The 23,269-nt window shown below is 31.1% G+C and overlaps 1 protein-coding gene across 2 annotated transcripts; it reads right to left on the reverse strand.

The window, feature by feature from the left end:
* On the reverse strand, positions 1-23,269 carry LOC127728516 (corepressor interacting with RBPJ 1-like). 2 transcript variants are annotated; one of them, XM_052235926.1, is made up of 12 exons: positions 23,110-23,268; positions 16,540-16,634; positions 15,810-15,891; positions 15,099-15,163; positions 14,295-14,446; positions 11,463-11,569; positions 9,988-10,073; positions 6,968-7,056; positions 6,315-6,425; positions 2,362-2,689; positions 1,913-2,268; positions 1-673 (listed from the first exon to the last, which is right to left on the reverse strand). In XM_052235926.1, the coding sequence occupies exons 1-12, from the start codon at positions 23,179-23,181 to the stop codon at positions 102-104; spliced, it is 2,115 nt and encodes a 704-aa protein (XP_052091886.1). In that variant the 5' UTR covers positions 23,182-23,268; the 3' UTR covers positions 1-101. The 2 variants fall into 2 exon arrangements, with proteins under 2 accessions (XP_052091886.1, XP_052091887.1); XM_052235927.1 differs by having other exon boundaries at positions 1,913-2,689; positions 23,110-23,269.

Here is a 23,269-nt window from a genome sequence, read left to right on the forward strand (position 1 = left end):
TTTACATCTATTCATTTTATTGCATTAAACATTTTTTTTCTAAAAATAATAATACACAAGTTCAAAATAAAATATTTGAATAAATAATATGATTGTTTAATTTAAAGTTTAATTTTCAACAGGGCTGCTCTGACTGTGTCGGCAACATTACCATTAAATATATCATAACCAACATCATTGAGATGGACCCCATCGTCACGGTACAGTGCGAGATTTACATTTCTTATATCTGGATGATGAATCATAAATCCACCCATGGATTCCACTGCAGGTTTGACATATTTATTTATAGTCAATCTTTGTTGCTCGCCATCCTCATTATTTGGAGCACCTCTCCAGTTGATTCTGGACAGGATTTCATTATAAATCAACTGAGTATCAGGGCACATTTCTTTAATGGTACCTAAATCATTCTTAATCATTTTGACCAAGTCCATTGGTTTGACATAGCCAACATCGTTTGAACCAACATATAATATTAATACATCTGGGGGTGGTTTTGACTGTACAAGTTCCATCAACTTTGGCAACAGTGCATTCCATCTCATTCCTCGTGTTCCATACCATTCTACACAGGCTTCTGAGGTTTTTACACCCAGGTTGATGTCTCTCAGCTGAGATGCCCTCTTATGAGCCCAGTAAACAATAGATGATCCAACTATCCATACTGAAGCTGAAAACAGAATAGTAAAATGATTAATGTACAAATGGATTTTAAACTTGATTTCAGTATGTTCTTATAGATTACCTTTTTTTGTGCATGTTATTTCTTTGGTAGTTTTTTATGATTTAGAATCTGATGAGTAAAGTCCATTTGAGTTTATTTTTACAGTTAGTTGCACAGATTTGCTTTTAATGAGTGTTGTCCATTAGCGTGAGAGTTAAGCAATCACAAGCAAGAAGTGGCAAGCATTTTTGTGCTAAGCATACCCCACCTTATAATTTAAGTATCAAAAATAGGAAGAAAGTGTCTGACAAATACAAATTATACGACCGCATAAAAAGCACCCACACTTTACAACTCACTCTGAAGATTTCTGAAGCTGGCAAAATATGAAGTGATTCTGTTAGGTAGTACCTGAGAAAATAGACAGACAAGGTAAATGCAATGGTGCCCGACCTTTATAAGAGTGGTGTTTTTATATATTAAAATCCAAAACAAGCTTACATATACATACATGTTTGTCTAAAGTCTGCAACTGTCGTCATTTTATTTACCTTTATGCTTTCTGTTACCGACTTGAATAAGACTTACATTTTACACAGTTAGGATCATTGATAGCTAACCGAGTATGGCGTGAACCCAATAGTAATTTTCATATTCTATTGAACTCTGTACATTTGTTAGTTGAAAAAAAACATAAAATACCACTACATTATCCTGCCATCCCCATTAACATTAGTAAATAATATATATATGAAGATGTTAGTAAAATACACATAAATTGACACATCTAAATGTCACATAGAACATGACGGAAATAACAATTAGGAAGTTCATAGAAATTTGAATTACTTAAACATTATGATACTTTATATTTAAGAACAAACATACAAACATTCTAAAATACAGAATTTCTTTTTACTTAAAGTAGTAATAAGAAAATATCAAGTTTCCTTTGAATTCTATAATCCAAATTTCACCTTCAATTACTTACTTTAAGTTTAATTTAACTGATTCACTCATATGAAACTAACATTTTAACAATGGGTTTTCAGTTTTCAAAATTTCAATTTAAATTCTGTAATTTTTCACATGTGTATGTGGTGTAGTGACCTTTAAGTACTTAAACACTTTAGATCATAAAGAAGAATCATCCCTTATTATTTCAACAGAACATTTGAAATATTTTTGTTGAAATGTTACACTATATTGAACTCAAAACATTAATTTATTTATTAATTGTCTTACTTCTTGATCTTTTATCCTTAGCTCCTGGTGTTAATTCGGCAGTTGAGAACCAGCCTTTTACTGGTGGGGTGTTGACTGATGACCTTCCACCATACGTGCTGTATCTTGAATGTTGACGATCTGGAGATCTTGAACTACTTCTTTGACCTCCATTTTTGTACTTCGATCTTGACTCATATCTTTCTCGAGAATAGGACCTTCTCTCATCTGACCTAGATCTATTTCTCCTAGACTTATTTTCATCTGGTGACCTACTTCTTGACTTTGTATATCTATGATGGGATTGGTCTCTTTTTTCATTTGACATAGCTCTATTTCTCCTAGACTTATTTTCATCTGGTGACCTACTTTTTGACCTTGTATATCTATAATGTGATTGCTCTCTTCTTTCATTAGACATAGATCTGTTCCTCCTAGATTTACTTTTGGATGGTGTCCTACTTCTTGACCTTGTATATCTATGATGTGATTGCTCTTTAGATATTCTACTTGATTTAGAATCTCTGACTCTATCTCTTGAATCTGTTCTATCATCAGGTGATCTATTTCTTCTATCTTTCTTTCTAGAATCATGTGGCTGTTTATTATACTTTTGCTCATAAAAATCACTTCCTGTGTTACTACTTGAGTCTGAGTCACTAGAACTTTTATAACTGTTCTGTTTGTAGTCCTTGTAATTTCTTTGTCTCTCTCTTGATGACCTTTTGTCAGGACTGGAGCTGTATCTTCTCATCTTTCCTTTGCCTTTATCTCTTCTTTTAGACTTCAAATTTATGTCTGAAGAAAATTCAAAATTTGCTGAGATGCCAAAAAAAAAAATCACAATTTATTTCCACTTCTAGGTAAAATGAACAAACATTGTATTTGGTAAGTTCTTGTTTAGCATAAAATAAAACTGATATTTACAAAATAAGGAGAATGAAAGATTTTTTTATAATCAATATGTGTAAAATGTCTAATGCAGATTATATTTTTATGCAAAGGCTGAAAAACAGCTAAACTAAATATTATGTTTCATATATAGCAGAATTTTTTTTTATTGTACATCCTTTTTACCTTTAAATTAAACTCAACTAAAAATATGTGGAAAAGGGAATATAAATTGATTAGAAAGAACAATAAAAGAAATTCCTTCTGTCAATATTAAGAACAAAAACTTACATAATATCAAAAATGTTAAAACTATTCTTTTAAAACCCACCCAACCTGCTTTTTAATCCTATCACAAAAATTATTTACACCATATAATGTCAACTAAAAGCTTGCAGTTTTTCAAACAAAAAATAATTGAATGGAAGCTTGCAGTATTACTTAATGCAAAGGTCAATTCCCTGAAGACTTATATCATTACTCAGAGCAATGTTAAATCTAAATATTTGTCTTAATTAAATAATGAGTTTATTCACTCAATCACAAAAATCTGTTATTTATTAGCATTGAGTATTTATATTCAAAGCTTAACAACTGATAATACATTTGATATGTCTAACAATTTTTTTAAACTGAAAAATATTTCACTTACTCATAAGCCAAAAAAACAAAGAAGAAACAAACATGAATTAAATATCAACCTTCTAACTGAATCAGAGTGATCAAAACCACTGTTGGAAAGATTTGTGCATTTTTCACTTAAGTATTCCATTGAGGTATGGTGATGGACGACATAAACTTGATATAGCAATATTGCATAGTTGCATTTCTGCAGTTTTTTTGAAAGATAAGCACATTTTCAGTACATAAAATGTCAGAGCAAAAGTGAGATTAAATAATGTGATTTCAGAAAAATCTGCATACTTATATGTGTATCAGATGTCACAATGCAAGTTCTTATTTTTGCAATACTCACCCTGTCACATAATTCACAATTTTTTAAAATAATTTCTGAATTAATAGTATTTCAATTTCAATATTCTTACTGAAAAGTTTTTATTTGTAACATTTCAATTTATGGGATATTCTTTTAATATTTCAATTTTGGAAGGTGCACCGATTTTTTTGTTGTTGAGCCTGCTACATAAAATGTCGAAGTAGAAAGACATAGTGATCCTACCTTATATTGTTGTCTGCTGTGTCCTATTTTACTGAATAACAGGACATAGTTTTTTTGTTGCAATTTACATATTGACACAGTTTGATGTTAAAGTGTGTTAGACATCAATTACTTTGTCAAACCTTCATAGTATTTTATAAAACTTGATGGACTTATATTTTTTTCAATTAACATTTACATACAGATTTGGATTAAATATTTTTAACTCGATAAATTTGTAAACCTTCATGGATTGTTATGAAACTTGGACAGAAGCTAATCTTCAATATCAATCAGAAGAAAAAAGTTTGATTTAAAAAAAATATTTTTTGTATTGTACTGATAAATGGACTTACTTTTTAGAGTCAACATTACACTTTTACACTATAAACATTTGTCATTAATGATTTTTATATGGAAGGCAAAAGGAAGTTTTAAAGGATAGTGTAGTGTTTTTTTAAATTATTGAATTTTGATTTGAAGAAAGAAAGACACAACAAAAATTAGGATAAAAATATATTTCCTACCCCGAAATACACAAATACCTTTTACAATTGAAAAGCAATACATTGGGGAATGAACACACACAAATGTTACTCCTGTTTTCTTAGGTCAGAGTTATTCAATTTTGTTAATTGATTTTAGTGAAACACTGTTTATTGTAACCAAAATTATTGATCAGTTACAGATGATTATGACACTGATTTTACAAGTAAATAAAATGCTCCGCTGGGGCGCAGCTTGATACGACCGCAGAGGTCGAACCCTGAACAGTTGGGGCAAGTATGGACACAATATTCAAGCTTGATACAGCACTGAATTTGGATTGTTATTAAATATTTGACACAGCATAGGTTTCTGACACAGAATGAAAGTGGTCTAAGAACTTAAAAAATTTTAATTTACCTATTCAAACCATATCATTATTATTTGCTTTTATATATAAATCAGAAATAACCAATTTAAAATGGAAAATTTTAAAGAAAAAAAAATCCCCCCCGAAATTTTTCGAACCCCCTTATGATTCATCACCCCCAAACTCAATCCCAGCCTTCCCTTTGTGGTATGGTACCTTGCAGTACAATTTCAGAGAGATCCATACACTTGAACACAAGTTACTGTCTGGAAACTAGAAAATTGCTTGTTTTTTTGCCCTTTTATGGCCCCTAATTACTAAAATTTTGAGGGAATTACCCCCTAAATCAATCCAAGCCTTCCCTTTGTGGTATCGTACCTTGCAGTACAATTTCAGAGAGATCCATACACTTGAACACAAGTTATTGTCTGAAAACTAGAAAAATGCTTATTTTTGGCCCCTTTTTGCTAAACTTTTTGGGCAATTACCCCAAACTCAATTCCAGCTTTCCCTTTGTGATATGGAACCTTGTAGTACAATTTCATAAAGATCCATACACTTACACACAAGTTATTGTCATGAAACTAGAAAAATGCTTGTTTTTTGCCCCTTTTTGGCCCCTAATTCCTAAAATTTGGAGGCAATTACCCCCAAAATCAATCCCAGCATTCCCTTTGTGATATGGAACCTTGTGATAAAATGTCAGAGAGATCCATACACTTACACACAAGTTATTGTCATGAAACTAGAAAAATGGTTATTTTTGCCCCTTTTTGGCCCCTTATTCCTAAAATTTGGAGGCAATTACCCCCAAAATCAATCCTAGCATTCCATTTGTGATATGGGACCTTGTGGTACAATGTCAGAGAGATCCATACACTTACACACAAGTTATGTCTGGAAGTTACAAAAATGCTTATTTTTGCCCCCTTTTGCCCCTAATTCCTTAACTGTTGGTACCATAACCCCCAAAATCAATCCCTACCTTCCTTTTGTGGTATTGAACCTTATGGTAAAATTTCATTGAGATCCATTCACTTAAACTCAAGTTAGAGTGCGAAAACTAATGTGTCTTCGGACATCGACGACGACGCCAACGTCATACCAATATACGACCACAAAAATTTGTTTGCGGTCGTATTAAAAGACTCCACTTGCTTGCTTTTTAAAATTTTTACAGATAAATTTTTTTGTCATATTTTTAAAAAAAAATCTTATCTATCTTTAAAAGGGCATAGCCTTGGTGGGTGCCTAAACATTCTTTCCAGGACAAAATTGTAATATGGTATACAGACTTGTGTATTTTGGGAACTTAAGTTGGACACTTTATGCTTTTAAAAACAAAATTGTGGTTGCTTGGTCTCATGGATGACTACAATAAATCTCCTTTCATTGATAGATTACTTCAATTTTAGTGAATTTGTAAAGATCTCATTTTCAAATTTACCAAAAAATATGTCAAAAAAGCCTAAACACAAAGATTTAAATTATCTGAAGTTTTTTTATTTAAAATTTACTTGAACTAGAATGGTCTCTTCTTTTCTTCATTGAATCTTCACTACTACTTTCACTGTCAGTTTCTTCATTTCGTTTCTTCTTTTTTCTTCTTGAGCTTTCATCTTCAGAACCTAAAGAAGAGTATAAGGTATTTTTTGCTGATTTTATTTCAATTTTTTCTAATCAATATTCATACAATTTTAAGCAATATATTTAAGTATCTTATAATAGAAGAGTGACCACTTACCAATTAACAGTTATGGTCATTCTAAATTTAATTTTTACAGCAAAACAAAAGCTAGATAACTTGTTTGGCTAATAAAAATTGATTGACTTTTGACAATGTATAAATGCTTAAACCTGATGATATACAAATTTGTAGCATGAAACACTGCAGCAAAATGAATTGAGCATTTGTTGACAGCAAGTAGACAAGAATGTTGAATTTGTTTGAATTGCAACACAAGTGAATTTAAAAACAGGTTGAGAACTGTGGAAAAATATTGTGACTAAACATAATTTCATTTATCCCAGTCTTAAATTATGGCATTTGCAAATTCTGTTTCATTATTCTATTTAAATTCTTTTGCTAGAAAAAACACAAGCAGCAGCATTTTACTGACAGAATACATAAATAACTAAGCTGTGATTCTGCAACTGACTGCTTTATTACCTGATGAAGACCTATGCTTCTTTTTCTTTTTCTGCTTTTTGTCTTTCTTCGACTTCTTTTCTTTCCCTTCTTGAAGTTTGTTCAGTTTCCTATAAATAAAATCTTATGTAGGTGAACAAAAACCACAAAATACAGAAACGTTAAATAGATCACTCACGTTTTAAACAAAAGTTAATCAATCCTTTATGGTAATTGATGGTGCTATAAACTAAGTTGAAAATGTGTGTCTTATTGATGCATATCTAACATCTCCATTCATTCATACTCAGAATGAAACAAGTGAAACTGCGAGCTACTGCTCACTGATGATACCCCCGCCCAAATACTTGACGGTAAACAGGAATTTGTTGAGTGATGAATCTGAAAACGCATCACACCGTATAGCTGACTTATATAAACCCTGAAACCAAATTTTAGAAATCCTTGTAATGTAGTTCCTGAGAAAAATGTGCTTAAATTTTCAACTTGGATGTCATGTGTAAAATGATGTAAGTGTTCGGTAAACAGGAAGTTGGTGAGTGATGAATCTGAAAACACATCACACGGTAAAGCTGACTCATATAAACCCTGAAATCAAATTTCAGAATTCCTTGTAATGAAGTTCCTGAGAAAGATGCGACGAAAAATAATCATGGGACGGACGGACAGACTGACGGATGGACGGACAGACAGAGGTAAAACAGTATACCCCCACTTTTTTAAAGCGGGGGTATAATTATGCCCCTAGTGATTAAATTGGTGTCGTTCAGTAATTTATCTGTGAAAAGAACCAGGTCCCTGTTGACTTGGTGTACAAATATGAAAATGTAGTACTTCAGGACATATTAATGCGTTGCAAAGACAACTTATTGCGACATGATTATATATATATTATTTTCATAATTTTGAACAAAACAAGCAACCAAAATTCATGCAAAATACACAGATGTCAGCAAATTAAATGAAAACTTGAAATTATTCCCATGGTAAAGTAGCATGTTTAAATGAAATCAAAAACTATATAATATATGCAAGACCAAAATGCACTAACTACGAAATTCTGGCATGTATAATCCATTTTTTTGTAGAAATATTCAAATGGCCAGGCAGGTTTAAGGATATTACACAACAGCAAAAAATAGGAGAAAATGTCAATTCCACAGTTTTTGACTACTTTTTCCAGAAATGTGTTTTTCTTGAAGAACATGAAGAAGTAGAGAGCACCCTATTTTTTTTTATCAAAATCATAGTACAATTTTTTTCTTTTGACTTAAAGCATTTGAAAAATCTTTTCTGATTTCCTAACAAAGAATGAAATTGAAGCCAGGAACATAATAAGTTCCTCATTTTGATTTTAGTGTTAGGACAGTTTCAAGTCTTTTCTTTTAGATTAAAGTCGTTCAAATCAAGTGTTGAATACATTATACATTTATGTCATTCAAAACAACCACTAGAAGTCCCAAGGCAAGGAATTATGTGACAACATTAAAAATAACATTAAACAGAAAATTTAAGAAAATAACATGTTTTCTAATACTGGATTGCGACTTTTTTGTGATACATTACTATACAGACTACCGTAGATACTCGCCTAATAGTCGATCCTACTATAAGTCGGGGGCCCTTTTCAGCTCCAAATTCTAAGGATTTAGTCTTGACCCTCGTATAAGTCGGACAAAATTTGGGCATTTTTTTTTCAGCTGACAGTAACTGAACGCCGGTAAAACCAATGCAAATCCAGGAATAATATTCATTTCTGCATTAATGTTTGTTTGGTTTGAATTTAGTTGATGCTGATCATGATAATTTATATTGCTGTTAATAATAAAGATGTATTCGTTTCTCTTGTTTTGTTCACTGTTCAAATGTTAGATTAGCCATGTGTTGTTTACATAATGCATCAATGATTTTGTAGGGTATGACTAATAACCTATTGTTTGAGAAAAGCGAATATAAACCAATATGAACCTGAAAAATTTAAAGTCAATCAACACTTGATGAAAATATTTTTCACAGCATACATAACTTGGTGTTAAATGAGCATGTACACTTCATAATTCTTATTATATTGTGATGATTAAAGGATTAAAAAAATTAAGTGAAGCTAATCAATATATTAAAATAACTAACTCCAACTCATTAGTGTCATCTGTTTACCTATCACTGATAGTTTTCACACCTTTAGTAAATACAACTCTTTGTCTCTTAATTGGGGTTATCAATGGATTATATTGGCTTGTCAATCAATTTTGTAATTTTTGTTTACCTGAGACACTTTAATGAATAATATTTTGATTTTGTGAATGAATCTTAAAATTATTTTTTGATTATTATATGATTTATAAGCATTGAATTGATATCATGATATCACAATAACTCCGCTGAAAACATCCTTTCACATATTTGGTACATTGTTATCTCCTTTTCATTTTTGGTTCTTGGCTCTTCTTTTGGGTTTATAGGAAAACCATGTGACCATGAAAATCAATACACAAACCGGAAACAGTAGAATTTCAACACGAATTTGCAGAAAATGTTTACCAAAGAACAAATAAAACACAAAGACAGTATTGTAGTCATTTATTTTCAACAAAAACTTTTTATTTATTGATTTATGTAGGTTTGGCAATCAAAAACGTAGTTTTGACCAGGAAATTCACTCCTGACCACTTTTCTCAAGCTTGGATTTTTCCTCTGGTCGCTAGATCTCGTCTATTAGTCGGTCCCCCTCTCTGGATTATGAATTTTACTCCCAATTTTCTGACTAATAAGCGAGTAGGAATGGTATATGGCAGACAAATGAGGTTTTGTCTATTTTAGAAATAATATATGTTAGTACAAAATATTGATTCATTTTTGGGCGTTGTCTTTAAGAAAATTATGATTGTGATTTAGTTTGCTTTGCTACTATGGTTAAAAAAAATTTAAGCATTAAATATAGGTCATGCTAATAAATTATCAATGAACTGTACTGAACTCTATTAGAGAGTTTTAATATCTAGCAAAACACCTGTAAAGCCTTATTCAATATTAATGCTTACTTAAGTAACTTTTTTTTCTGTTTAGCACTGAGTGACTTCAGAAACTTAACCTCAGGGTCATCTTCATCTCCACTTTCTAACAGTTTCTACAAAATATATAACCAATATGTAAAGTTTTTTGTCTACAAAATATATAACCAATATATAATGTTTTATCTACAAAATATACCAATGTATAATGTTTTTTTTACAGTAATTGGTTTAACAATCACTTTTCTGTGAGAAATAATACATCTTCTTAAATTGTGTAAATAAAATTGATTATTAGTAGTACTAGACACTCAAATATTCATTTACAGTTTGAATATGACATATCTTTGAAAATTGTATGATAATAGGTAAATACAGTTTATAGACTAAGTCCACATTTTAGAAAATATCTGAAATTGAAAAAGAAAACAACAGAAATGCAAAACTTACAATTAAATTAAAAGAATTTATCCAAATTTAACTACATGTAGTTAAAGGAAGGTACAAACAAGACTTGAATACATCACATCAGCCCCTATGCCAAAGCCATCATGACATAAAATAGATGATGCATTACTGTACTTTTGAGTTTACATTCAAGTTTAAGGTCAAGGTGCAGTAAATGGTCTATGTCACATATTTTAACAAAAAATTGCATACAACTTTGGCTCCTTGAATTTCAAATAAAGTATCAACACATGTCAATTTTTATGAATAAAAACTATACATTATTAATTGGAGATTTGATCATTTGAAGATAAATTTAAGGAAATCATTTAAATTAAGTAAAACAGAATTTTTAGAGGGTCTTCAAACATTGGTTCAAATGAAGTCTTTAAACTATTGACCCTTACTATGTGGGGAGGTGATATAATGATGTCTTCCCCAAATCTTGTTTTTGGCTCCATTTCATATCCATACCTTTAGAGGTTAGATGTTTGAAATTGATTTCAAAATTCATGCATGTCCTATCAAACTGAGGCTACATGTATTTACTGTTATGTTCATCAGGTACAAGGTGCATCTGAGTCCAAATTCGAACTTTTGAAAGAAAATTGAAATTAGAGAGAAATGGCAATTCTGGGTGGGTGGGCTTCCCTTCTTCAGTAGAAATCTGATTCTTCCAAAAAAAGTGGAAACCAACTCATATAGATACTGACAGTGTTTTAAATCTAAAGTATGCCTTAATATCGACTACCTCGCAAGTGAAGTAAAAAAAAATCAGAAAAAAATTGTGAAAGTCCTTCTTTAGACTGCCATGCCCAGACCAGTTTCTCTCAGACCATAGCATTTTCCACTGAGTCAAATTAATGTGCTTTGCCACAAACAAAGCAAATCAAAAATATTTGTGAAAAAAGCCCTATATACTTTATATACATGCACACATATAATAGCTATCTACTACACAATATTCTATTACCAGGTAAGTATGCATGTAACTGATATGTACATGGTCATGATGGATACATCCCAAAATATCAACTATGCAATATTACTATCATTACCTCATGTTCTGCAGATGGATCTTCAGCCATTCTTCCCAGGATGCTTTGCTTTAATTTAAATCCATCCTCCTTCATCCCTTCTACTAAAGCTGCTGCACTTGTTGATGCTGTAAAAACATAATTAAATTACTAATTCATAAAACTTTATTCCAAAAGCAAATACAGCTTATAGGATACTTAAACCAAATATCTTCAGCAGATACTAGACAATTTTAAGAGTAAATCAACAATCGTTGTTCCAAAATTAGACAAACTAAAACCTTGAGACACGGAGACAAGACTCAGTAGATTAATGAACATTGTCATAATAAAGGAATGGTCCAAAATTCTGCAATAAACAATGTGCAATGAGCAAATAATATGCATGTCACCATTGTTGCATTATGGTTGAAATCACAACTCTGGAAAAAAGAAATTGGAAAATCATCAAAACGAAAAAAAGAGGCTACCTTAACTGGTTTGATATTACTTACAAATTTCATGTCTTTTGTGTTAAACATTATGGAGTTATATATCATATATCAATCACTACTTTTTTAAATGTTTGAGACAAATCAAAATATTATGACAATAATTGTTCAAAGCATGTATAAAGAGTAAAATTGTATTCACCCCTGTTTCTAAAACTTAAGTCCCATGACTTTTAAAATGACAATTCAGACAATTGTGAAAACTTAAAGGGAGCTTTCTTCCAATAATCTTCATGTTACTTTTAACGAAAGTCAGTAAAAGCAAACTTAATTTATTGTATGCATGCAGGATTGTCCTTTAGAAAGTATTTACTGTGTGTTGTTACTTTGATCCTGATGATAAGTCCAATGTTGCTCTAAGAGGCCAAAAAAGGGTCAGCTTGGTCAAGAATTTTAAATATCTCCATATAAAAAAGCCAGTGAGGCCATGGAAAACTAGTGAACCAATTGAAACAGTTAGCGATTTAATTGGGTTTGAGGGAGTACCATTTTGTTACTTCAATCAAAGTCTTAAGTTAATACTCTTTTCAGCTATAAAGGGGTAGTTTAGACAGGTGAATGATTCAGGCTCCTAGGAGATTAGCAATTAAAAGTGATTTAGGTTACTGGAAGACTACCAAATAAAAGTCATTTTTCAAAAAATCTGTTGTACAAGAATGGACAGATATTACATCATATTACATCATGATATATCTAAATGTAATTGGATATCCTGTAAAAACTATGTTCTATTACCATTTGGATTTTAAGCAGGATTAACAGATGTTAAGGGATAGTAGTACAATGGATAAACTAGAGGTACTGTGAGCAACGCTAACAAAATGTTACCCCTCCCCCCTTAAACCAACTACATAAAGCAATCACAAAGTCCATGATTTGCTAGGGTATATCCAAATAAATAAGGAGGTACAAAATGGCATCATATTGGTTAAGATTCTGAGAAAGTTCTATAAAATTCTGTTCAAAGGTTTAGGAGGAAAAGCTGATACCAAAGTGAATTATAGTGTGCAAATATGACTAAGTCCACATCAAGTACCCCCAAAAAACATTCAGATCAAGAAATAAAAATGGATATGCAAAAAACATCATATAAAAAGTTTCCTTAAATTTGGTCAAGAGGCTAAGGAGCATTTGCATATACAAAAGGGGGACAGAAGGATGAACAGACAAACTCGTCCATCACTATATACGACTTCAGAAAGAAGGCAGGGTTATAAAAAACCAAAGTACTGGTAATTGTAAAATTAAAACTTTTCCAGACATGAAAAATTGCAAAAAAGTATATGCAACTTTCAAATTTTATATTTCAATATTGTTACTGAAAAATTCTTAATAGTTAAATACATGAAATTACAGGTTTGACAATTTAAATGTTTATTGGAAACATGATATTTCATTCATTCTTGCTAAATCAAAGTACCTCCACACCTTAGAAGCAACATATATGTAAATGTAGATAAAAACATTAAAAAGATCACCATAGGTAGCATACTGTTAAACAAATTAATATCAACCCTAACATCTATTTACACTAAAGACTGCAGTGGAAGTATCACATACAATTAAATAAATATACTCTCTAAGGATAACAATTAAATATACTCTCTTTGCTACGTTATTTCTTCAAGAAAATATTCGAAATAAACGTGAGATAAAGGTATCAATGACAATTTTAACATTTTTTGAAGAAATTAGGATGCATAATTAAATTTCACACCTGCGTGTACTAGTTCAAACAGAGACATGTCTTTGGTTCAAACAACGTGGTTATGACGATTTTTCATTTTCACCTTTTTATTTTTTTCATCAAATCATATTTGTAAATGTATTTCTGATAATTTAAATCTTTTTGACTAAATTAATTAGATGCAAACCGCTGAAATGTAAGAAAATAACTTTGAATAGACCGATCAATGTCCGGTTCAAAATAGTTTACCTGTCACCTGAACAGGTAAATTTCAGCTGTTCGACAACTAATTAGCCTTGATTGAAATGAGAAGGTATTTAAGTAGGGGTTGTTTTGATAGTACTTAATGATCATGTCACTTTTATGACTGGAAATGTGTGGCTGTTAAAGGCAAAAGGTTGGGTCAAAAAGATCGCGAATTATGTTAAAATGACTGTCTCTTAAGAAAGCCTTGAAACTAAAAAGTAGATGACCGTTTCATGCTTTGCCCAGCCGGACTTTTACCGGACATTATACAAATGTCCGGAATATATGACCGTTTTGGAAGCCTTGCTCTAAGGATAACAATCAAATATACTCTCTAAGGATAACAATTAAATCAATATTGGACAACAGATTATAGCGAGTAATGGCAGTAGCTCATCTCAGGACCAAGTGAGTTCAAAATAAACTTACGTTGAGGTGGTTCTGCTGTCAAATCTCTATTAAATAGTGGACATATTTTGTCTGTATTAACATGGCCCCATTTTCTACATTTGATACAGCGAACATTACGAACCTCAATACCAAAAGGCTGGTCACGTATTTCATCATCATTTTTGGCATACCTGTAATAATAAATCTTGTGTAAGTACTGAAAAGAATACAAAGTACAAAAGTTGCAGCACTGACAGCCTATGGATTAAAGAGCTAATATCAATTAATTCTGGTTGTGTTAGCATTATTCTATCAAGAAAATGAACAATCATATAATATATAAAACAAAATCAGTATACAGTAAATAAGAAGTTGAAGAGTGATTAACGTGAAAATGAGTATGTTCACATGAAGCCAGACAACTAATTTCAGGAAAATGAAATCAGAGGATCAAAAAGCAACACGGATGATATCTCCACTTTAGGTATACACAAATACAACTGCATACTAAATACCAATTGAATTATCACTTAAAACTGACCTAACCACACACTTTAACATATAAAATGCACAAAGTCAATACACCATGACTGAGGGGGTGGGGTGAAATAATCTCCATGGAAATGAGATGTACCAATGCTAAATCAACTGCATAACAAATATCATTGAATCACCACTAGTGGTTTCCCCTAAAGATTGACCTCATCACAAGCTTTAACAAATTGTTGAGGGTAATGCCATTAACCACAAGTCTTTGTCTTGCCTCTGTGACTTCCTAGAGGCAAGACAATAAATCAGCAAATTAATGTTTACCATTTAAATACACAATAAATAATAACTTACTGTTCTCTTGGAGCATTATATTTTCTCTGCCATTCAAACTTAACCTCTGTTTCAACATCTTTTTCCTGTGAATTCAAATTTATCATTGAAAACTTGTTCATGGTAGATCAAATTGAAATTTTGTATGAAATGTGCCTTCATGATCTTGTAACTTTGATGTTGTTTGATTTTTGTTTGTTTAATGTCAAGTAGGAAATATTTCATGAATATCTCAGCTGAGGTGCTGGTTGTAAACATTAACCATTCTTATAATACAGGCAATCATGAATATATTTAATACATAAATTGTTTTGTCATATTTTTTCTATTTTTTTTAACTGAAACATTGGTCAATGTTTTTTTAAAGGTGATGTATATATAGTTTGAAGGGTGTTGGGGAAAACCGATATGCAAATGGATCTAAATTGACTACATTGCTGAATTGTCTATTTCAGCATCTTCTTCAATGTTTTTTTAAAGGTGATGTTAATAGTTTGAAGGGTGTTGGGGAAAACCGATATGCAAATGGATCTAAATTGACTACATTCATGACATTGCTGAATTGTCTATTTTTGCATGTACCTATATGTTCATGTCTGATGTTCATGTTTGTTTACACTTTCAGTCAAAACTACTTTTAAAAATGCTGACAAGCTAAGATAAACCTCAATAATTTGTAGTGTAAAATGGTATAAAATAGGACATTTTAAAAACTGTGTAAAAAACTCTTACATCTTCCTTTTTCTTCAGTCCAGGTGGGGCATCATACATAAAACTTAAACCAAGCTTTGCCTTTTCATCACCAAGTAAAGCCCTAACAAAAATAAATACAAAATTGTTAGGGCAAATTTTTCATCATCAAGAAAACCTTTGAAACACTTTTAAATCATTGATAATCAAAGTTTTTTAGGGAAATTATAAAGGTCCTGAAACAAACAAAACTTCATCATCTATTTGCCAAGTAACAGTAGAAACAAACTTATCAAAAGTAATGTTAAATAGTGACAAGATTTTGACCTCAGCCTAAAACTTTAGTAATTTTTGCTATTGTATAAAATCAACTGAAATTGATCTACATGTACCGGTAAATCATCAGATTTATGCTTAGCATGCCAATATCTAAAGAAATATCAATAGAAACAAAGCATTTCTGCAATGTAACTGTACGAGCACTCGAAATTATTGGGATTAAGAATTTGGGATGTATGAAATCCAAGTTAAACTGATAAAAAGTATATACATTGTACATGAAGGGTATATCATGTAGATTATCAAATGGATTTAGGGTAAAACATCATTAACAGTAAAATAAAACACCATCTTGTTTCTAACAGTTGGAATAGCCTGAAAAAATTAGTTTGCATTATTCTACAAAAAATTTCTTTCCTTTTTTGACTTTGAAAATAATATCCTGAATGACAGACCCATGAATACTATTATATTTAAACAGCAGTTATTTTACCTATTTTGATATGTTTCTTGTTCTTTCTGATACTGATTAAGTAAATCTTCCTGTTTCTTCTTTTCAAATTCTGTTTTCTGTTGAGCCATCCATACCTATATTAAAAAAAATAAAATGCTTCGCTGGGGCGCAGCTTGATACGACCGCAGAGGTCGAACCCTGAACAGTTGGGGCAAGTATGGACACAACATTCAAGCTTGATACAGCTCTGAATTTGGATTGTTATTAAATATTTGACACAGCATAGGTTTCTGACACAGAAAGAATGTGGTCTAAGAACTTGAATTTTTTTAATTTACCTATTATGGTCCAATGTCCAAAATCAAAATACATGGTTAGATTCAGCATATCAAAGAACCCCATATATTCAATTTTTGTTAAAATCAAACAAAGTTTAATTTTGGACCCCAACTTGGACAAACTTGAAAACTGGGCCCATAATCAAAAATCTAAACACATGTTTAGATTCAGCATATCAAAGAACCCCAAGAATTCAATTTTTGCTAAAATCAAACTAAGTTTAATTTTGGACCCTTTGGACCTTAATGTAGACCAATTTAAAAAACGGGACTTAAAATTAAAAATCTAAATACACGGTTAGATTTGGAATATCAAAGAACCCCAATAATTCAATTTTTGATGAAATCAAACAAAGTTTAATTTTGGACCCTTTTGACCTCAATATGAACCAATTTGATAGCGGGGCCCACAAATAAAATTTCTAAATTCATGGTTAGATTCAGCATATCAAAGAACCTCATATATTCAATTTTTGTTGAAATAAAAAAAAGTATAATTTTGGACCCCAACTTGGACCAACTTGAAAACTGGGCCCATAATCAAAAATCTAAACACATGTTTAGATTCAGCATATCAAACAACCCCAAGAATTCAATTTTTGTTAAAATCAAACTAAGTTTAATTTTGGACCCTTTGGACCTCAATGAAGACCAATTTAAAAAACGGGACCCAAATTAAAAATCTAAAAACACGGTTAGATTTGGAATATCAAAGAACCCCAATAATTCAATTTTCGATGAAATCAAACAAAGTTTAATTTTGGACCCTTTTGACCTCAATATGAACCAATTTGATAGCGGGGCCTACAAATAAAAAATCTAAATACATGGTTAGATTCAGCATATCAAAGAACCTCATATATTCAATTTTTGTTGAAATCAAACAAAGTTTAATTTTGGACCCCAATTTTGACCAACTTGAAAACTGGGCCCATAATCAAAAATCTAAATACATGTTTAGATTCAGCATATCAAAGAACCCCATATATTCAATTTTTGTTGAAATCAAACAAAGTTTAAATACTGGACCCTATCTTGGACCAACTTGAAAACTGGGCCCATAATCAAAAATCTAAACACATGTTTAGATTCAGCATATCAAAGAACCCCAAGAATTCAATTTTTGTTAAAATCAAACTAAGTTTAATTTGGACCCTTTGGACCTCAATGTAGACCAATTTAAAAAACAGGACCCAAAATTAAAAACCTAAATACACGGTTAGATTTGGAATATCAAAGAACCCCAATAATTCAATTTTAGATGAAATCAAACAAAGTTTAATTTTGGACCCTTTTGACCTCAATATGAACCAATTAGATAACGGGGTCCACAAATAAAAAATCTAAATACATGGTTAGATTCAGCATATCAAAGAACCCCATATATTCAATTTTTGTTGAAATCAAACAAAGTTTAATTTTGGACCCCAATTTGGACCAACTTGAAAACTGGGCCAAAAATCAAAAATCTAAATACATGTTTAGATTCAGCATATCAAAGAACCTCATATATTCAATTTTTGCTAAAATCAAACAAAGTTTAATTTTGGACCCTTTGGACATTAATGTAGACCAATTTGAAAACTGGACCCAAAATTAAAAATCTAAATACACTGTTAGATTCGGCATAACAAATAAATAAATGTGATCAAAGATTTTACAAATCTAATGCGCCATACTGTGCAATTAAAGATTACTTCTTGAAATTTTTCAATATTTGAAATTTGAAAAAAAAATAATATTTGAAGAAAAATTCTTTTTAATTTCTGAAATCTGAAATGAGAAAAAATTGGCCCCCCACAATTTCTTTTTATCCCCCCCCCCCTTTTTCCCCCAAAAAAATTCTTTCCCTCAAGATATGGTCATAATCTCAATTCAAATTTCCAATGGAGTTGGCAACCATAATTACCCATTTAAATTTACCATAGTGCTAACTTAATCTATTTTATAATAGAATTAATAAAAATATAGTGTCAAATCTTTCATATGGATTTTTTTGTAAAAAAAAAAGATGAAAACATTTGCAGATATTTTTACTGGTCTTCCTTTATAAATATGCATTTCTTTAAACATAATTTAAAAGCAGTGTAAGGGAAGTAACCAAAACGTTGTATTTGGATTACCTCCCTTACACTGTTTTAGATTATCTTTATTGTTCATTAACCATTACTTTATACATAATTTAAAAGCAGTGTAAGGGAGATAATTTCAATGATGTATTTGATTTATCTCCCTTACACTGCTTTAAATTATGTTTTGTACTAAAGTATTTGTCCATTAACCAGGACAACCTTGTTTTTCCCCCTTTTTTGCCCCTAATTCCTAAACGGTTTGAGCCATAACCCCCCAAAGCAAATCCTAACCATCCCTTTGTGGTATGGAAACTTGTAGTATAATTTCAGAGAGATCCATACACTGTTCCACAGTTATTGTCTGGAAACTAGAAAATGCTCATTTTTGGCCCCTTTTTGGCCCCTAATTCCTTAACTGTTGGTACCATAACCCCCAAAATCAATCCCAACCTTCCTTTTGTGGTATTTAACCTTATGGTCAAATTTCAAAAAGATCCATTCACTTAAACCAAAGTTAGAGTGCGAAAACCAATATGTATTCGGACGACGACGCCGGACGACGACGACGACGACAATGTCATACCAATATACGACCACAAAATTTTTTTGCGGTCGTATAAAAATTAATAAAAAACTATATTGTTATTTCTTAGAATCCTCTTAAGACTCAATTGACAGGGTTGCAATGATTATGAATGTAATTGTCAAGCAATGTTCAATTTTAATCAACAAAGACATTTTTTTTCTTGAGAATATCTATTCTTTTCTTACTTGTCCTGTGTTAAAAAATTATGAAGGTTACTAAATGAGTAATGACAATGGAATATATGTAGGACTCGGAGGTACAATGGGGACACTGAAGTGCGATGGTCTATATATGTCCTTAGTTATAGTTTCATACTCAATGAGTTTTACTAACTTTAAGTTTGCTGCATGAGAACACCATTCTGCGTTAACAGTTTATCTTTACTGTGTTCCCCTCATCTGTGATTACTATATGTGTTATAGTGATCTCAGCTCTCAGTTCTACTTTTACCGTAATATCCTAAGACGGAGAGCCTGTCTGCGGACCCGTATGTAGTTAGAGATTTCCAAGCACCATAGTACGTAAAAAACATAACTTCTGTATATTTGGAAAAAGTATCTGCTACAGAGTGGCTAAATTTCCCCTGTTTATTAATTATTTCACTTTACTGGTAGTATTAGGAATTTATTTACTTGTATTCATGTTGGATATACAAAAACATTCCATATTTTCTTTAGTTGCAGTAAAAACCACATACGGTGATAAGTTCATTAGGCACTTATTATATTGCATTTTAAACTGCTATCACATTTTCAGTAATTGAAAGAAGCACTGGTTTCAATGGAAAGAAAATCTTTGCATGTAGCGGCTGGAACGATTGTATGAATGTTGACTTCTTTTTGTCCAAAGTAAACTAGCTACAACGTTACAATTATGACAGTAAATATTCACGATGATTTACTTAATAAACAAGAAAGCTGCTTCTAGCAAACATATTTACTTCTTAATCCACATGTGAACATGAAAAACACTAAAAATATAGTTTATGTAACCCATCGCACTTCAGCGTAATCACCATCGTACATCGGTGTAGCTATCAACAAGATAGCGTAAAAATGCCACCATCGCATTTCAGCGTGATCAAAAACGCACTTCAGTGTCACCATCACGGTTCAGAGTCCTACATATATAATCATTATCCTTAAAATAAAATAACAGAGTTCCAGTGTCCTTGTCATGTTGTGCATATTTTATTTGTCCAAGGGCAATCACTAAATGTTTTTGTTCTTTAAAACTTTTTATATAAATATCTTTTATTGAAGAAATGAAGGCTTGGAGTAATTATGTGAGCCATAAAAGTGTCCTGTGAAAAAGTGTCCACTTTTCCACAGAAAAGGTATATTTAAATGTGTCAGATGCTGTGAAAAAGTATCCACTCAGTCGCACATAATTTCATCATAAAATACTATTAAATATTGTCCTGTAAAGGTTGATTTTCAATAAGTCTTCAAGACACACAAATCTTAATGGCTAGCATCCATTTTGAGGATCCCTGTGAGACTTAGTGTTCTGAAGGACAGACAGTAAAATTTAGGGTATGTACATTGTAGGTTTAGTGGAAACACAAGTATTTTTTTATTAGGCCAAAATAAAAACAGTTCAATCATAAAAACTAGATACGAATGGCCCCGCTCAGAAATAAGCTTGAAGCCATTTTTCAGGAGTGGAAATTTGAGATTGAAAGTCTGTATAACTGCTATTTTCATGAAATTTTTAAAGTCCAAATCCCGTAATTTTGGCAAAAAATCAGCATATGTTCGCACCCTTTTTTTTATTCAAAAACCTGATAAATTTTTAGATGTTTTGTAGATGTTTATATCAAAATATTTTTATTTTCATAAATAAAAATTCGGGAATTTTTAAATAAAATATTGTTTTAAATTGATTTGATGATTAATTATTAAATGTTAATTATGTATGATTACTGCTAATATGGAAATAAATGCCCTGGATCAAAACTGCTATAAGATGTATTCAACACACACAAAAAAAAACGTTGTCAGAATCTCACTTTGTCCATAATTGACCATAAACAATGAATAAAAATATTTATAGCAATACACTATCCAAAACATGATTACGAATTATTCAACACATGAAAAAAAACGTTGTCAGAATCCCAATTCCTTTTGAAACAATAAAAAAGAAATATTTATAGCGATACACTAACCAAAACATGATTAAGATTTTATCAACACATAAAAAAACATTGTCAGAATCTCACTTTATTTAGAAACAATGAAAAAAAATAATTTATATATATATATATACAAATGTATATATAGAAACTATAACACAAATTTCCAACGTTGTCAGATTCGCACTTTATTTACTAGAAACAATGAAAAAAAATATTTATAACAATACACTAACCATAACATGATTAAAAATTATTCAACACAAAAATAAAATACTGGTCGTCAGAATCTCACTTTATTTAAAAACAATGAAAAAAAAAATATTTATAGCAATACATTTACCATGACACAAATACCTTGTCAGAATCTCACTTTATTTAGAAACAATGAAAAAATATATATTTATAGCAATACACTTACCAAAACTCGTTTACAAATTATTAAACACAAAACCAATAAAAATTGGGCACGAACATGTAGGGTGCGAAAGCGAAAGAGAAGCGAACGTGATTGGGCACGAAAGGACCCGGATTCCACTACTGGCACTGCGCAGCAAAAACTTGAGTGCTGTGAGACAGTGCAAGTCCATAACATGATAAATTTGGGGTAAATTTATCATGTTATGGACTTGCACTGTCTCACAGCACTCAAGTTTTTGCTGCGCAGTGCCAGTAGTGGAATCCGGGTCCTTTCGTGCCCAATCACGTTCGCTTCTCTTTCGCTTTCGCACCCTACACGTTCGCACCCTACATGTTCGTGCCCAATTTTTATTGGTTTTGTGTTTAATAATTTGTAAACGAGTTTTGGTAAGTGTATTGCTATAAATATATATTTTTTCATTGTTTCTAAATAAAGTGAGATTCTGACAAGGTTTTTTTGTGTCATGGTAAATGTATTGCTATAAATATTTTTTTTTTCATTGTTTTTAAATAAAGTGAGATTCTGACGACCAGTATTTTATTTTTGTGTTGAATAATTTTTAATCATGTTATGGTTAGTGTATTGTTATAAATATTTTTTTTCATTGTTTCTAGTAAATAAAGTGCGAATCTGACAACGTTGGAAATTTGTGTTATAGTTTCTATATATACATTTGTATATATATATATATAAATTATTTTTTTTCATTGTTTCTAAATAAAGTGAGATTCTGACAATGTTTTTTTATGTGTTGATAAAATCTTAATCATGTTTTGGTTAGTGTATCGCTATAAATATTTCTTTTTTATTGTTTCAAAAGGAATTGGGATTCTGACAACCCCAAAACACCCAACAGCATGAGCTGATAAAAAAACAATAAAACATAGTCAGTTTTCACGATTAATCACAAACCTTACGGCGAAGACCAGTATCATTTTACTGAAAAGATGCCGCACAAGTCATAAAATATTATCTAGAGAAATTTTATGAAAAACAAGTTGCATGTCAAAAAGTTTTGTGTGAAGACTGTATGTGTGAACTTATTAACATCTTACCCTTTTGATATTTTCCTTGCTTGATGGATGAAAAAATTTCTTGGTCATATAATTATTGAAACCCTTCCCCATGGCTGTTTTTTTTTTCGAAAACCTTTCTCTGCTACGTTTGGGGGATAACAGGAAGTGGATTTGCACTGAATCCGAAGTAAATAATGAA

This window comes from Mytilus californianus, unplaced genomic scaffold (assembly GCF_021869535.1).
Source record: "Mytilus californianus isolate M0D057914Y unplaced genomic scaffold, xbMytCali1.0.p SCAF_2, whole genome shotgun sequence".
NCBI lineage: Eukaryota > Metazoa > Mollusca > Bivalvia > Mytilida > Mytilidae > Mytilus > Mytilus californianus.